General features: G+C 35.1%; 1 protein-coding gene and 1 non-coding gene across 5 annotated transcripts in view; both read left to right on the forward strand.

The window, feature by feature from the left end:
* Positions 1-18047, forward strand: part of Prkaa2 (protein kinase AMP-activated catalytic subunit alpha 2) — a 59996-nt gene that overhangs the window by 11638 nt on the left and 30311 nt on the right. Inside the window, exons 2-3 of one of the 4 annotated variants that reach the window (XM_063236567.1) lie at positions 14686-14945; positions 17078-17219. The exons of 1 other annotated variant lie outside the window; for it this stretch is intronic. Coding sequence is in view for 2 of the 3 variants with exons in the window: in XM_063236566.1 (XP_063092636.1) it covers positions 15672-15687; positions 17078-17219 (158 nt within the window). In the remaining variant the exon portion in view is untranslated. Of the gene's footprint in view, positions 1-14685; positions 14946-15624; positions 15688-17077; positions 17220-18047 lie in introns of those variants that run through there. 2 more of the 4 variants (XM_063236566.1, XM_003464067.5) reach the window with 2 other exon arrangements.
* Positions 2033-2134, forward strand: LOC111755281 (small nucleolar RNA U13). Its single transcript, XR_002789851.1, has one exon. It is a non-coding gene; the product is annotated as a small nucleolar RNA U13 (small nucleolar RNA).

Consider the following 18047-nt stretch of genomic DNA (forward strand, 5'->3'; position numbering starts at 1 on the left):
AAGCAGCCAGAGGGAAAATTGAGGGTTATTATTTTCAGAGAAACAAACAAACCCTACTTCGCAAAAGAACAACAGCAATAGCCTGGCAAGTGTGAGGTCATGAGTTTAATCCCTGGTACTCAAAAAATAAAACATAAAACAGCAACAGCAACAAAAGAAAGCAAAGAGACTGGAGTCTCTCCTTTTCTCTCCTCTATCCCCTTTGCCCTCTCTCTCTCTCTCTCTCTCTCTCTCTCTCTCTCTGTCTCTTACTGCTTAGAATTGGACCTGGGATCTCACATGTACCAGGCAGAAATCTTAAACCCTGATCTATATGGTTTCTTTGTAGTTGTGAAAGCAACAAATTACCAACCTTTGCTGTTTGAACTCAGCCAAAAAACAGACAAATCAAAATAGAAGGGTTAAAAATAAAGCAAACACATTTTCACGCAAATACAGATTGAGAGTATGTCATCAACATAGCAGCAGTAAAGGGAACACAGAAAAAGTGACACTACTTGGACTGGAAAGGTTAAACATGAGGGTAGCTAAATTGATAACTGACTGTAAAAATAACACCTGTAAGTCTTAAATTACATGTTGGAGTTTAAAACAATAACAGAGAAGTGTGGGGAGAAAGATAGAATGAAAGTGTTCTAAAGTCCTTGCATTTTCTGGGAAATGTAAAATACCAATGTTTTTTTTTTTTTGAAAGAGTACAATTTATTTGGAACTTACTGATAGAAACGTAGTCAAAAATGATAGCCAGGTAGGTGAATTCTCATGATTTGAGACTAAAGCATAAGCTTATACAAAAGGCAAGACAAAAGCAACTTTCACACAAATTAGAACAAACCTGGTTATCTCAAGTTAACATCAAAAACATGAAGTAAACTCCTGCAGTGAGCACTAGGTCCAGTTTATAAAACTTGGTACCATATAATATGTTTGTTGTTGTTGTTTTGGTTTTTTTTCTTTCTTTCTATAGTATCCTAAGATATTAAGAAGGGAAAATAGATTTTTTTTTTAAAGCCAACTGAGACCATGTAGTGAAATTGGTACAGAACTTCACAGCAGGTTACCAGGATAACAGTAATAGGTATCACAGTATATTTCATTATCTTTACAATAGTTGTTCTTTCAATCATGTATATCAAAATAAAATGAAATATAGAATATTATAGAACTTACCAAAACAGAATATTGAATAGAGCAGTACCATTAATCAGAATAAAGCAAAACAGTAATAAAAATATTTGCCTTCAAAGAGATGGTAGAAGGAAATCCCCCTTATTTGCTATGCATAGTCAACCTCCCAAGAGATGCTCAGATTTCTGGTTCCCATTTGCTAATGGGGGAACAGAGGGAAGGGGGTAGGGGAAGTGGGATGTTTGACTCTAGGCCGTGTACCAGTAGGTTCACTATTGCTTAGCAGGGAGGCAGGCTGGTTGCTTGGTTTCCCAGTGTCCTAAGTTCCAACATGGTGCGATCTCAGGAGACACTGGTGGTTCTCCCCCTGGAAGGGCAGCAGTCTGCCACACTGCAGCCGCTTACCAGGGAGGCGAGCTGCTTGCATGGTTTCCCCAAAAATATCAATCTTTAATAAGTTAAAGAAATATGTTGCAATCTCTTGAGGTGACTGTTAAAATGAAACCAAAAGGAAATACAAAGCAGTTTATGTTTCATATTTTGCTTCAGAGAGAATTCTAAATCATTCCTCAACTCTTCTTTAAAATTTTTTTATTGAATATATTTATTAAAGATTTTCAACAAAAAACCCTTACTGTCCATTGTTCAGGTAGAGGAGATGAATGGGAAGGGAGATATTTAAAGACAGGAAAAGAAAAATGAAGAAAGAGATGAAGTGTGTGGCATAAGAGAAGCCCCAAAAGACAGGAGAAATAGATACATAAGAACTGGAGTTGGGAAGATATAAGAGAGGAAATGATTTAAAAAGCCTCAGGTTAGCCGAGCATGGTGGTGCACCCCTGTTATCCCAGTACTTGGGAGGCTGAGGCAGGAGGATCATTGTGAGTTCAGGACTCAGCTACAGATCCTCAGGTTCATAAGCGTGATGATTGGGTGCTCATGCTCCATGCATGACATGTGTCTCCTTTGAACCTTGTTACGACCTCGGCACATTAACCATCTGACGTGGAAAAAAAAAAAAAAAAAAAGAAGACTCAGCTACAAAAGTGAATTGCATAGCGAGACTCTGTCTCAAAAAGACCAAAAAAAAACAAAAAACATTGGTTTAAATGTTTCTGGCAGAATTTGTTCATCTGAAGTAAGAACACTTAAGAATAGTTTTTCAGGTCTTTTACCCATGGCCAGCAACTTAAAATAATTTGTTCTGTGTTGACAAACTTTTTCTATTTTTTCATTTGAAATAATTATATAAAAATTAATTTGTTTATCCTTTGCAATTCTAGATTGGATTAAGTTTTAAAGAGCTATTTTAAAGCTAGGCTGAAAAGCCAGTATAAACACACTGCTTTTAAGAATAAAGCAGCATACAACATGTTTTGTGATCAGTGAAATTAGGTGTAGAGCAAGTCCATGTTTTCAGGCCTTTCCTGATCTATTTGAAAGATCCCTTTTCCCCTGTCACCGTTTGTTTGCTTTATTATCTTCATTTATCACCACTGTATTTTATTTTATCAGTATTCTTTTTTTTTTTTAATTGGTACTGAGGATCGAACTCATGACCACGTGCTTGCAAGGCAGGCGCTTATGCTGCTGAGCTAAGTCCCCAGCCCCTTTTTATCAGTATTCTTTACCAGATTACAAATTTTGCTTTCAGCATTTGAGGTAAATCCTTATAAACATCATGAAATACTTGCTGAATGAAAGAGTGAACAAATGAACACACAGACTCACGTGATGAAGGCAACCAGGAGGATGAGATCTTCAGAGATACATGAGCTCATTCTTGCTATTCCTTGTTGCAAATGATGTTTTGGGATTTAGAGATTACCGACACTATTTTTGTCCATGTTTCGTTTTCTTGATTTTCCACAGCTCTTGATGAATAACTCTTGTGTATTTGTAAGCAAAGGCAGCAGTCTACCCAGCTTTTTTTTTTTTTTTTTTCTGATTTTTTTTTGGTCTTTTTCTTTTTTATCGGTACCAGAGATCGAACTCACAACCACACACACTTGCAAGGAAGGTGTTTATGCCGCTAAGCTAAATCCCCAGCCCAGTCTACCCAGCTTTACTCTTACTGAATGCACTTCGTATTAACTTGATCACTCTTGTCCATTGTCTTCTCATTCCTTAGCTTCTCACTACTAGACTCCAGGCCCTCACTGTGGCTTTGTTTCTGCTACTAACGTTGGGAGTAAGAAGTGAACTTGAGAGAGAATGTGCTTGTTGTGTTATCGAGAGAGAGACTGATCACTGAGTGTTTTAAAGTAGTCTGAGTTTTGAGCTTGGACTTTGAGGGCAGAAGCACCACCCTGTCACTCACTTGTTCTTTAATTCCTTGTATTGTCAACTGTAAACTGGGCCTGATGATAAGTACCTGAAAGAGTTCTTGGAGTTAAAAATTCTATCCATGTATAACTTAATATGCTATTTAAATAATTGGAAAATCAAAAGTGAAAAAGTGTTCTGTTTTCATGTTAGAACTAATCTTTAGAGAACTCTAAAGAACTTTCAGGAAAAGGAAACTTGGAGAAAAGCAATTACACTGTTTTTTGTTTCCCATGGGCAGAGAAGAAAGGAGCTTTGTGTTGTTTGACAGGAGTCTAGTGAAGGTAGGATTTGGAACATATGTGGGTCAGATGGCTCCTGACTCTCAGAGTCAAAGGTCTTAATACAAATGAATAAAGGTCGTGGATTTCCAACAAGACCAAAGTGCCTTACTTACTTTTCTCATTACTGAGACAAAATACTGGACATCTAAAGTTAAAGGAGAAAAAGTTTATTTGGTTCACAGTTTGCAGAGGTTTTAGTTGTAATCTGCTGGTTCTAAAGCAGCATATTATGGGCAGACAGCCTCTCAAAGGAGAAATATTCATGGTGTTCAGAGGTAGCAAAGCAGACTCTTTCGGTGTCTTAGATTGTATGAAGGATACCCACCCTAGGGCAGGTGTAGCAGTCACACCTTTAGTCCCAGTCAGAATATGCCAAACCAGTCAGTGGACTGATATACTACTCATACATCCTTAATCCCTGCATCACAAACTCTAGATTCAGCCACGTCTGAAAAAGCCCCATGACCACATGAGACTTTGGTGGGGCATCTAGATACAAACCATAAAAAGTAGCTTCCCCTTTTTGTTTTTTTTTTTTTTTTTAAGCAGTGCCACATGTATGCTAGGCAAGCACTCACCACTGAGCTACAGTCCCACTTTAAGATATATATATATATATATATATATATATATATATATATATTTTTTTTTTTTTTTTTTTTTTTTTTTTGGCCAAGTCTTGCTAAGTTTCCCAGACTAACCTCAAATTTCAGATCCTTACTTTGTTCTCCTGAGTAGCAGCGATTACAGGTAATGTGCCACCACACTTAGTTTCCAGATAGCCTTACTTAAATTTTATCCTATGCCACATATATAGAAAAGTAAATGCATTAGAAGTGACTTTTATGTAAGTCTTCAATAAATACAAACTGAATAAACCCATGAGAACACTACTTACATGAAGACACGGAAAATGACCAGTATTCCAGAGGTGGCCTGTGGCTGTATCAGGTACTGTTTCCATCCTATACTTGCTGCAAGCTTAACCCCTGCCCACAGGTAGTTTTGGAGGTTTTTAAACTTTTTAAAACAAAATGATATTTGTGTCTGACTTCTTTCGTTTATTGCATGGTAATTGTAATTTCTTGGTTCTGATTGCTTTATAGCAGTGCCTTAAAGGTATACCTTTATTTATTTATTCTGTTATTAATGGACATTTGAATAGTTTTTTCACCTTATTATAATTCTGCTTTAAACATTCAAGTATGTATCTTCCATTATTATTTTAGAAAACCATACGTATTTAAAATTACATATCAGATTTTATCGTTGCTTTTTATTTGTAATTAGCATGTATTTATTGTACATACTAGTGGGGCTCGTTGTGATAATTCCATACATAACATAGTTTCACTGACAGATCCAGTCTACCTTTGTTCACTGTCTAGCTCATCATTTCCAAACTCAAGTAGTCCTGCTTCTTCATATCAGGTTGTAGTTTGTTACTTTCTACATATGAGAGAGAACATTTAGTACTGTGTATCCCTGTCTGCCTTATTTCATGTTTAACATGTCATTCAGTTTGCTACAGATAACAGAATTTCATTTTTTATAGTCAGATAAAATTCCCTTGTGTGTATACACCATTCTCCACATTCTCTGTCTGTCTGTCACTGACTCTGGTACCGAGGATTCAACCCAGGATCTTATCACTGAGCCCCTTTGTTATCTTTACTTTGAGACAGGTTCTCCCTGAGTCACCAAGTTGCGTAGGCTAGGGTGGAACTTGAGATTTTCTTTAGTCATTCATCCATTAATGGTCTCCTAAGTTGATTCAATGTCCAAATTCTTGTGCCACAGTAAACATGGATGTGCAGGTATCTCTTTGGAATGCTGATGCCGTTTTCTTTGTATATAGACCCAGAAAGGGGATCATTTAGCTGGACCAGATAGCTGGATCATTTAGTGGATCTATTTTTAGTTTTTTAAAGAATCTTTATACTGTTACCTATAGTGGTTGTACTAATATGTGTTACCACCAGTAGGGTATAACATTTTCTCTTTCTGGGCTGGTGATATAGTTCAGTGGCACAAGTGTCTGCCTGGCAAGCACAAGGTCATGAGTTCGATTCCTGGTACAAAACAAAAACCAAAGAAAAAGAGAAAAAAAGAATAATCCTTTTTTGTATGGTCTCCCTCTAAATAGAAAGCTGTGTCTCTAGACTCTGAACTTGGAATTTTGACTGTCTTTTTTTCTAACCCCAAATTATTATGTACTAGATTCTACGATACTTTTATCACAATAACATAATTTTAGATATTAGTTAAATCATTTGTTGAGTAACCATGGGATGCAGTGTAGCTAATCATTAAGAATCTGCCTTAGAATTACCTGGACATAAGTACTGATTTGTTTACTTGTAGCTATTTTCAGTTTCTTTAAACCTCAGTTTCTTCATCTATAAAATTGCGTCACAGGGTTGTTAGGTAAATCTAAACTGAAATGTTTGCAAGATGGTTAGCATGCATGTGTACAGGTAAACATAACAGGTGCTTGTTGTTCTTCCCAGATATGTGTAAAGTTATTTGTTCATTTGTCTGGCATAATTTGTGCCCTTTACTCTAAGTTATGTACTAGATATTATGCACACATCAGGGAAACACTAAGATTACAAAGTAAAGAGATGATCTCTGAAATCTCTCTTGGAAGCCTTCCTGGAAGATTTAGTGTACATTTTTGTACCTTAAATTTTATTTATTTATTTTTTTCAAATCAATTTTATTTCAAGACAAAAGTAGTAGAAAACTAAAACAAAATTTCAAAACATGTCAATTAGGGGGTGGTGTACCATTGTACATTGTCATCCAAAAATCATTCACCCAGAGCACACGACGTGCTTACAATTGTCCAAACAATCCCAGCACAAATCCTTCTGTTCGGTGAACTCAGAAACCAGTAGTGTAACTATCTTTCCTTTTTTATATACATTTATATATGTATACATACACATATGCATATGTTGTTATTTTCAGCTTCTTACCCTAGTGAAGCTATGATTTTACACGTGTCTTATTTATTTCAGTGAGACGGTCTCAAGTTGTATCCATTTAGCTATAAAAGTCTCGTTTATCCTTCTTTATGGCAGAATAGTACTTTATTGTATAAAAATACCACATCTTTTTTATCCATTCCTCATTTACGTTGTTTCTAAAATCTGGCTATTACAAACTGTGCTGCTATAAATATGGGTACACAAATCCTGTGGGATGATGTTTTTAATTCTTTTGGAAGAGACCAGAAGGGTCAAACGGGAACCCTAGTCCTAGTTTTTTGAGGAATAAAACCACACTAATATTCACAGTGGTAGTACCAGTGTACATTCCTACCACCAGTGAAGGAGGGTTCCTTTTCTCCTACATCCCCTCCCGCATTTGCTATTGCTTGATTTCTTGATTGTAGCCATTCTTTTTGGGGAGAGGTAGAGTCTCAATGTTGTTTTAATTACATCTCTCGATTGACTAGTGTGATGTTGGACATTTTTTACATACTTATTTGCTATTTGTATTTCTTCATATGAGAAGTGTATATTCATTTCAGAGGCCCATTTTTGGATTGGGTCTTTAAATCTGGGAGGACTGATTTTTTTTTTTTTTTCAGTTCTTTATATGCCCTCAGTAGTAATCCTTTGTCTGAGGAACAATTGGAAAACATTGTCTCCCACATTGTGGGTTGTCTCTTCACTCTGTTGTGGTTTCTCTTGCTGTGCAAAAGTTTTTCACTAGGATAAGATTCCAGTTGTTGATTCTTCATGATAATTCTTATGCAATTGGGATTTTGTTCATAAAGCCTTTACCTACACCAGTGTCTTCAAAATTTTACCTGGTCTATCTTCCAGCAGATTTAATGTTTCTGTTTATTAAGATCTTTGATCCATTCTGATTTTAACATAGTGCATGGTAAAAGATATGGGCCCAGTTTTAATCACAAAGGCGTGATACACACAAAGGCATGTGTGGAGCCAGTTTTTTCCAGTACTATTTATTATAGAGGCTATCTTTCTTCCAGTCAATGTGTTTGACACCTTTGTCAAAGATAAAGGTGGCTTAGTGTGTCTGAAGTTGTTTCTGTATTCTCTAATCTGTACCATTCATTTTGGGACTTTTTTTTGCGAGTACCTCACTTTTTTTTTTTAATCACACTAGCTTTATAGTATAATTTCAAGTTGGGGATTGTGACTGCCCCCTGCATTGCCTTTGTTGCCCAGGATTGCTTTTGATTTTCTCTATCTCTTCTGGTTCAGATGAATTTTATAATTGTTTTCTCTAATTCTGTGAGATATGCTATTAGAATTTTGAATGGGATTGCATTGAATCTGTATAACAGTTTTGAAAGTATGGCCATTTCTAGTGTATTGGTTTTTCCTATGCAAGAGCACAGGATATCTTTCCATTTTCTAATATCTTCTTTGGTCTCCTTTTTTTCAGAGTACTATAGTTTTCAATGTACAGGTCTTTTACATTCTTTGTTAGAATGATTAATTTTTTTGAATGCTATTGTAAAAGGTATTATTTCTCTGATTTCTCTCTCAATGAGTTTGTTATTCTTGTACAGGAAGGCTATGGATTTTTGAGTGTTGACTTTGTATCCAGCTACGGTACTGAATTTGCTTATTAAATCTAGTAGTCTTTTGGTGGAGTTTTTGGAGTCTTCTAAATAGAGTATTGTGTCACGTCCAAATAATGATAGTTTTACTTCTTTCTTTTCTACCTTTATTCCTTTTGTTTCTTTCTTTTGTCTAATAACTTCAGTTAAAGTTTCCAGGACTGTGTTTAATAAAGAATGGAGACAGTGGACATCCTTGTCTTATTCCTTATTTTAGAGTGAAACTTTGGGTTTTTTTTCCATTTAGAATGATGCTGGCTGTGAGTAAGAGTGGAGACAGTGGATATCCTTGTCTTGTCCCTTATTTTAGAGTGAAAGCTTTCAGTTATTGTCCATTTAGTATGATGTTGGCTGTTCCTTTGTCGTAGATGGCTTTTGTCAGATAAAGATAAAGACCATCTATTTCAGTTTTCTGTAGGTAGGTGGGTACTGGACTTTGTCAGAAGCTTTTCTGTATCAATTGAGATAATCATAAGACTTTTGTACTTAGCTCTGTTAATGTGGTGTGTCACATTAAATGATTTAAGTAACACACCATATTGTAACATCCCTGGAATGAAAACCACTTGATCATGGTGTATAATCTTGGTAATTTGCTGCATTCTGTCTGCCAGTATCTTATTGAGGGTTTTTGCATCAAGGATCATAGGGAAATAAGGCCTGTCATGCTCTTTTTAACTGAGTCTTTCTCTGGTTTTGGTAACAGGGTAATGCTTGCTTCCAGGAGTAAATTTGGAAGTGTTGCTTCCGTTTCAGTTTCATTAAAGAGCTTTGAGAAGTAGTAGTAGTGTTAGATACTCTCTAAATTTCTTGCGGAATTCAGCTGTGAATTTGTCAGGACCTGCATGGGCTTTTCTTTGTTGGTAGATTTTTAATTGCATCTTCAATTTTATTATTGATTGATACTGGGTTTTTTTAGGAGTTTATATCATCTTGATTCAGCTTTGGTGGTTGATATGTATGTAGGAACCTGTCAATTTTTTCAGTATTTTCCACCTTATTAGGATACAAGTTTTCAAAGTAGGTATAAGTGATCCTCTGGATTTCTGCAGGATTTGTTGTGATTTCACCCTTTTCATCCCTAAATGGCATAGATTTGAGTCTTTCCTATTTTTGATAAGGCTGGCTAAGGGTTTGTCAGTTTTATTTAATCTTTAAAAGAATCAACTCTTTGATTCATTGATTTTTTTTTTTTTGTCTCCAGTTTATTAAGTTCTGCTCTGATCTTTATAATTTCCTCCCTTGTACAACCTTTGGCTTAACCTGCTTTTCTTTTTCCAGAAGTTTGAGCTTCAACATTAAATTGTTTATGTGCATTTGCTGTTTTCCTAGTATTGGTATTTACTAGTATAAATTTCTCTCTTTATGACTGCTTTCATTATATTCCACAAATTCCAGTATGTTGCATTCAACTATAAAAACTGTCTAATTTCTTTTTTTTGTCTTTTTCATTTTTATCAGTACCAGGGATCGAACTCATGACCGCCTGCTTGCAAGGCAGGTGCTTATGCCGCTGAGCTAAATCCCCAGCCCCTCTTCTTTAATTTCATCTGTGACCAATTGGTCGTTCAGGAGGGTGCTGTTTAATTTCTATGTGTTAAAGAAGCTCTTGTAGTTTCTTTTGCGGTGGATTTCCAATTTCATTGCTCTGTGATCTGATAGTATGCATGATAATTTGAATTTCTTTGCATTTACTTAAGCATGTCCTATGAGCCAGTATGTGGCCTATTTTGAACAGTGTTCCATATGCAGCTGAGAAGAATGTGTATTCTGATGCTGTCAAGTGGAACACTATAGATATCTACTAAGTCCATTTGTTCAAATGTTTGATTTAGTTCTAGTACTTCATTATTGATTCTTTGTTAATCTGTCTTTTTGTGACAGTGTGATATTGAGATCTCCCAATTCAGTTGTATTAGGGTTTATTTGATTTTTCATGTCCCATTTGTTTTATATAGTTGTGTGCCCTGGTACTTGTTGCGTTTCTGTTTATGATCGTTATTTCTTTTTCTTGGATTGTTCTCTTTAAGATGACGTAGTGATTTTCTTTATCTCTTTTAATCAGTGGGTTTGAAATTCACTTTGTAAATAGAGTAGCTACCACTGCTTTTTTTTTTTGACATTCTGTCGCATTCGGTATTGTTTTCCATCTTTTGACTTTCAGTCTATGAATTTCTTTTTGAATTAAATGTGTTTCTTGGATGCAACAGATTGTTGGTTCTTGCTTCTTGATCCATTCTGCCAGTCTGTGTCTTTCGATTGGTGAATTGAGACCATTAACCTTGATGGTTATAACTGATATGTATTGACTTATCATTGTCATGTTATTTTCCTGTTGTTGGCATCTTCTCTTTTTCTCCCCTCTCCCTAATTGCTTGCCTTCACTGAAGATTCCTTCTTTTGGGGTTCTTGGAGCTGTAGTCCTTATTGCCTCTTTCAAGAATGTCCTTCAGAACATTTTGGAGTGCTGGTTTGGTGGTCATAAATTTCCTCAGATGTTCTTTGTCATGAAAGTATCTTATTTCTCCATCAATTTTGAAAAATAATTTTGTGGGGTCGTACCCTAAATTTTAAACCAGAACATCCCAGATATGACCTGAAGAAATTAAGACATTTCTTTTGGCTGTGCTCAGTAATCCAGTGACATGCTTGATTTTAATATAAAGGAAAAATATTGTAAAGGAAAAACATGGCAGTAGACTCGATTTTATATAATTTCCTGGCAGGACAACACTATGAATGTCCCAGTTTTTAAATTTTGTTTTAAATCTTTTATTTTAAAGAGAATAAAGTAGAACAAAACAATAATATAAAACAGTGAAAACAATACTGGATTTCAAAAATAAGACCATGAGAAATCAATAATAGTTACTATATTGCACAGTGTTATCTAAATAGTTGATCAGATTACCAGATACAGGCTTGCAAAATTAATCAAACAGTATAAACACTAAGTTTTTTCTTTACTTCAGTTGTTATCATTTCAGAAATTTCAGGTGTGTGACTTCTAAATTTATTTTGTGTCTGTGTCTACTGGACTTGTTCTGGGCTGGCTGGAGGTCTGAGATTGTACCTTTGCTGCTTCATTTTGATATTTTCATGTGTTCCTTGGAACTGGGTGCTGATTCTCGGGTGATTCCTGCTCTGGCTGCCTGTCCTGCCTGCAGGGGATTGGACTAGGCATCTGGGTCCCTTCTATCTGATGTTCTTGGTGGTGCAGAGGTATGGGTGATGGTTCACCAATGCTTCCCTGATGGTTATGGCACCTCAGGGCATGGCTTTATCTCTTCTATGTTTGTGGAATGCCACAGTTTCAATGAGAAAGATATTTCAAACATCAAAATAAATAAATAAGTAAAGTGTAAGAATTTTTGTTTGTATATAATGTCAGAGACTGTGGAGATATAGGAAATGGTCCATACAAGTACTGGGGTAGTAGAGCAATGAAATTAAATAGATTGCTTTTGTGGATTGAAGGTCTCCTTTGACACAGTTTCAGTTATTAGGTGATATTTTTGTATCCTTTATAACATTGGGGCAATTTGGCAATTGTTTACTTTGTTTAAGCCTCCCAGATAAGTGGGCTACAATTGAGGTCTAAATTTTATCAGTATTTTTATTATCACTTTTCTTTGTTTTGGTAGATACAATATTTTTATGATATATCAAAATTAAATGAAGAAGTACTGGGATTAGTATGGAATATGTGTAGGTTGTACACATACTATACTTCATATAGTTAGAGGTGATATGATTGTAGTAAATACTGGATTGTATCTGTGAATGCTATTAGAAATTTGAAAACATTATTTTGTCTTTGTGCAAAATAATTGTGTATTTACAACTGTATAATATAGTTATGTAAAGTTCTGCCTCTTACACATCAAGAAAGATGTGACAGAGCTGGAAAGCATATAGCAAATGACAAAACCATCAAGAAGTAGTGATTTAAAAGATTTACAACCTTCAATGTGGCATGATCCTTGGGGATATAATGAGATCTTAGAGTTGGAAGTTAAATGCAACTTGATTTAATTCAACCTATTACTTTATAGGATTTTATCTTATGATAATCTTGACAAATGGCAGTGTTGATTGATTCCTGGGCTGTGTAGTTAATAGTACTGATCCTGAAGACATGCTGCCAGCCCCGAGCATGTTTAGCCATTCTGTGCCTCATTTTCCTGGCTCACTGTTGCCAGCAGCTGTGTTTTTGAAAATAGACAAAAGACCTCAAGGAATCTGACCTCTGACCTCCTTCCATCTAATATCAAGACATCAGTTGGGAATCAAGTGAATGTTAGTATTATACATCCCACGAAAAAGTCTGTACAGGGACTAGTAGTTACCTTAATTTTTTTTTCAGTATAGACCAGAGTGAAGAGGGTGAAGAGGGAGACTTTGTAGAGCAGGTGCTAGTGAAAGAATTTTTTTTGGTTACTGTTTTCTCTTCTAGAGTGATGTAAATCAGTTCTTTTGTGTGTGTGTGTGTATGTGACAGTTCTCTACCTTACCAAATGTAAAACTAAAAAACCATAGTTTGAGTGAAAGTAAATCTTTTTTTCTGAAACTCCATAATTTTAGAGAATATTTAGAAAGTATTTTGTACTTTTTGGTTAAAATTTGGGAGTATTAAAAGAGTTCTGCAAAATTGTTGTATACTAGCACTTTAATCCAAGGAATTATATGAATTTTGGAAATTCAAAGTGAGTTTTTATGTATTCTGAATAGTGTATTATTTAAGTTCATCAGTGGAGACACAAGTTTTCAGAATAAGAGGGCTTAAATAAGATAGGAACACTTGGATGTCCTGTAAAAGTTTGAGCAGATATTTAATAAGACTGTTGTCATGCACAGTGGAGTCAAAAAGTAAGGGTTCAAAATGGTGCTTTGAAATTTCAGGCTTTGGATGGAGGAGGAGAGGAAGAGGAAGCTGCCGGGACATTTCTACTTACATGTTTTAGATTGGATCCAAAATGTCCTCCAGATTCCTTGTGTTGAAGGCTTGGTTGCTATATCATAGTCTCTGAGGAAACCTCATCAACTGATGAGTTCATAGCTGAATAGGATCTGGGATCTGAAAGGATCTGGGATCCAGTTGAAGGGCGTGAATCATAGTGGGGTGCCCTTTGGACAGTAGGTGTCTTCAGCCCTTACTGGCATACTTTTTCTGCTTCCTGCCTGCCTGAGGTGGGTAAGTTCCTCTGCCAGACCATTCTGCCATAATTTTTCTGTCTCACTAAAGGCCTAAAGATAATGGAACCAGTTTACTTTTGACTGAATCCTCTGAAATCTTGAGCCAAAGTAATCCATTCCTCTTCTATACTGCTACTTTCAAGGTGATCAAAAGTTGACTAACCCATTGGCCAGAACATGGCCATATCTAGTTACAAGATTTTCTAGGTTGCAGTGTGTTCTCTAGGTAGCTGTTGTTCAGATGTAATTGGTGAGTCTTACCTGGGAATGAAAGATGCAGTAGACATTAGGGGACAACTGGCAGTGTGACAGAACCACTTCATTTACCCTTAGATCCCAAGTTCATAATTAGAGTTTTTATAGTGGTAGGCATTCATTAAATAGCTGTTTACTGAATGTCCTTCATGGTTCCGTATAAAATGGGTGCTAATTTTTGTATTTACTTACATACATGCTAAATTATGGCAAGTTTGTCCATCATATTTTTATAATGTTCTTTCTCATCTACCCTATATAAATAAGGTATCTCTGAAAGTCTTTAGACAGATTAAATACATTACAAAATTTACTTCAGCTGTTTCATCACTGCTATTTTTTTTTCCCCTAATAAAACTTGGAGGCATATTAAAAATCTCTTTTCATGTGTCTGTGATCAAAATAGCCCTTACAGGTGCAAGGTATTAAGCAAATGTTTTTAGATTGAATAAATTAACGGAATAAAACTTGGATGAGTGTAAGCCTTTTAATTTCTTTTGATTCACGTAAAACTCATGTCTTTTATATATAGTTTTTTTTTAAATCTGGTTTTCAGGTGGAGAGCGATTATGAAAAATTATTTTTGATTAGTTATACTTAAGTTCTTACTCATTTAAGGAATTACAAGGCAAGAGAGGCTAGTATAGTTCAGCAAAAAGAGGGACTTCTTGATGCATTTGACCCTTTTGACATTAGTTGTCTAATTAACTTATTAGTGTGCTTAACCATTTCAAGGAAAGGATCGCTTTTTCAGTGTTTCACAGAGAAAATTTTCTTTATGTACAAAGATAAACTAGTCAGTTAGTTCCTCAGATGTCATAGACAAAGTAGTATTTTATAGCTGTATCATTTTCTAAGTGAATTTATTTACTTTTTTGTTTGCTTGTTTTCCAGATTAACCGTGGCAATAAAAAAATTTTTTAAAAAACCATCTGCTTGGCTGTTAGAGTCCTTGCTCTTCTTTGATCTGGGAAGATGACAATAGATAGTAATTTTACTGGTCAAATGGGAAAAGAGGAGTTGAATTCTTCCCTATTACATTGACAAAGGGATTGCAGTGCTGGTTACCTTCCTTGAGGCCATCAGGGATTTGGAGAGAGATGTCTTGTTAGGTTCTCCTTAGACAAGTGTTTAGGTACTGTAAGATCCTGAAGGTGAGTAATAAACTATTCTCAGACATTAAGTAACTGTTTTGGTTATTTTCATTGAATAGTCATAGGTCCCTGAAATTGATGTTTTTTTTTTTTTTTTTTTTGAATCATGGAAGCATATTTTGGAACTTTAGTCAATTTGGGTTGCTTAAAACTTGATTTCTCTCAATTTGTTCATGTACTGTGAAAGTAATTTTTAAGATTCAATAAAGTTTGGGAGATAATTTACTACTTAAGAATGTTACTAAGTAAGTAACTTCCTGCAACAGGAAACTTAGTTCTTATTAAATTGGTCCATTTCATGTTTGGATTAGTCTGCCTGGACATTATTGTCCTGTGTGATTAAACGTGTTGGTTGTGAAGTCAGACAGCTTGGGTCATGTGTATCGCTACTTACCCTGTGATCTTGGACTAGCTTTTTAACTTCTTTGGCTTAGGTTTCTCAGGTACAGTGGAGGATGGTAATATTCGTAGTATTGTTGTGTTGAGGGAACAGGACAACTAGCATTTAGAGTAATGCTTCATATTATATTGAACTCTTGCTAAGTATCATTAGTTGTAGCGTCCGTCATTGTTACTACTATTTTGTCATAATCTGTGAAGTCTGGCTTTAATAAATACATGCATGACATCAGCTGATTTCATTTCTTCTATAGATTGTATGCTGTGAAGTGAAATAGAGGACACAAGTTTGGCCGAGGAAGAACAGATGAATGCTGAATTTTAAACATGTTGAATTTGAGGTGTATGTGGGATATTAATCTTGAAATATTGTATATGAATTTGAAGGAAGGGACAGAGTTACTGGCATATTAACTTTAAAGCTATGAGAGATAAATGAAAGGATCTACCTTGTGTCTAGGTTAGAAATCGAGCCCTGCTAACATTTACAGTAGGTGGAGGACATAACAGGCATGTAGGAGTTAGTAAGAGAAGCAGAAGAGAGCAGTGCCACCACAAAGAGGGAGAAATCAGTGGCTCGTGATGCAGCAGGGATTGCTGTAGTCTGAACACTGAAAATACCCATGGCTTGGCAGTCAAAGTTCTTTTGGGACTCTTTGTTTTCAGTAGGTGAATGGGATACAATGAATTTGAGAATGGTAGAATGGTACTAAGACATGAAGAGAAGAAAATGTGAACTGTTTGGAGAAATTTTGATGAGACAAATGTTGGAACTAGAAGAAGATACTGGATAAATGGAAGACTTTTGGGGGAGTGTTGATAGGTTGAGAAGAAAGAGGTATTTGGGAAGAAAAATGTGAAATATGACAAAATATGTAAACAGGGTAGGTTCATGGACATAAGTTAATGAGATTGGCCTTGAGCAGGAGGGAGGACCACACATCTTTGCAGCTAGAGGAAAGAAGGGAATTAAAGAAGATGCCTTTAATACAGGAGAGCATTCTTAATAATTTTATTTGCCCCAAAGAGAGCAAAAGGGAGTTTGTGTGCTGAAAAGAGTCAAGGTAGGTAGGTGTTTTGAGGAGAATGAGGAAGTTTTAGAATGAAGTAGAGGGAAATTGGAGAGAAGACTGACAAGTTTGTTCCCTAATTGCGAGATTCTTCTAATCTGAGCAGTTTTCAAGGATTATCACGGTTAGTGTGGATAAGGATTATCACTGTTAGTGTGAATAAAACACATGTATTACATGAAAAAAAGGAAGAATATTGTTTAATATAACATGGCTTTATGGAAAAGATGGAAAAGGGCAATGTAAGTTTTCTGATGAGATAGTAACAAAACCAATTCTAAGTTTCTAATTGTAGCAATTATTTTTTCTATGATAGCATTACGCAGAAGATGAGCAATAAGGAGAAAATACACTAGATTCTATTCTGTTTAAAAGTTGTTTTGACATTGGTTATATTTTTATGTGGGAATACAGAATTCTGTAATTCTTTCCACAAATGTGTGATTCAGTTCTTAGCAGCACTGAGGAACAGAGTTGGTGAAGGCCTGGGTCTGAGCTGTCCTGCACGGTGCCTGTTCAGCTAGAAGTGACAGAGAGAGCTTCGGTTCTGTGAGCAGGATGACACAGGAGTGGTTTATAAAAAGTCTAGGGCACGGAGGAAGGAAGCATGAGTGATGGTTACATTAACATGACAGCACATTTTCCCCTTTTTCTTTTCTTTAGTTGGAGAGCATCAGTTGACAGGCCATAAAGTGGCAGTTAAAATCTTAAATAGACAGAAGATTCGCAGTTTAGATGTTGTTGGAAAAATAAAACGAGAAATTCAAAATCTGAAACTCTTTCGTCATCCTCATATTATCAAACTGTAAGTATTTTATACCTGATAATGTAAGAGAAAACTGTCTTGAAATATTTTTAATAGAATTTTACAGATACTTGTCTTGAGTTGTCCCTATAAAAATACCACTTTTTCATACTTATTTTCAGTGTTGACTGATGAAATAAATACTGCTTTGCACACTCATGGTTTAGGATTAAAATTCATCCTGTTTTCAAGTGATGAATGCAGCCTTGAATGTTGTCTCTTTAGTCTACACCCTCGATATCATATAGGAATTTGATATTCCAAGGTTGCATCATTTTTATAAATTTTTTACTCCATTAACATGCTAGTGTATTTTGTTTTGGGGAAGATAGTAACTGTTAAAGATTAACCTTTATTGTATATAATTTACAGAACTGTACATAATTCTGTAATTGCCAATAAGTACAATTTTTAGGAAAGCAAGTGAATTTGGGGGGAAATAACTACAAATTTTTAAGATAAACTATTAAGAGAAATAAACTAATTAATTAAATTAAAAGATAAATATGATTAATATTGTTTAGACCTATAGAAAATTTAAATAGTAAATATCCAGAATCATGTATTTCTTTGAATTGAAGTTGCAATTTATTATTCAACAAAATGAATCATTTTCTTGATGAATATTAATGCAAATTAATAAATGCAAATATAATTTAATAATGTAATATGTAAATTAATGTAATGTGAATAATAATAATGTAAATTGTTTTTTAATTATAAAGGTTCAATGCAGTTTTATAAATATTAATTGTAAATACTGAATACCTGATAGAGGAAAGAAACTATGGTGAACATGTTATTTTATTTTATTTCATTTTATTTATT

This window comes from Cavia porcellus, unplaced genomic scaffold (assembly GCF_034190915.1).
Source record: "Cavia porcellus strain 051 isolate PalLab524CR breed Dunkin Hartley unplaced genomic scaffold, mCavPor4.1 scaffold_25, whole genome shotgun sequence".
Taxonomy (NCBI): Eukaryota; Metazoa; Chordata; class Mammalia; order Rodentia; family Caviidae; genus Cavia; species Cavia porcellus.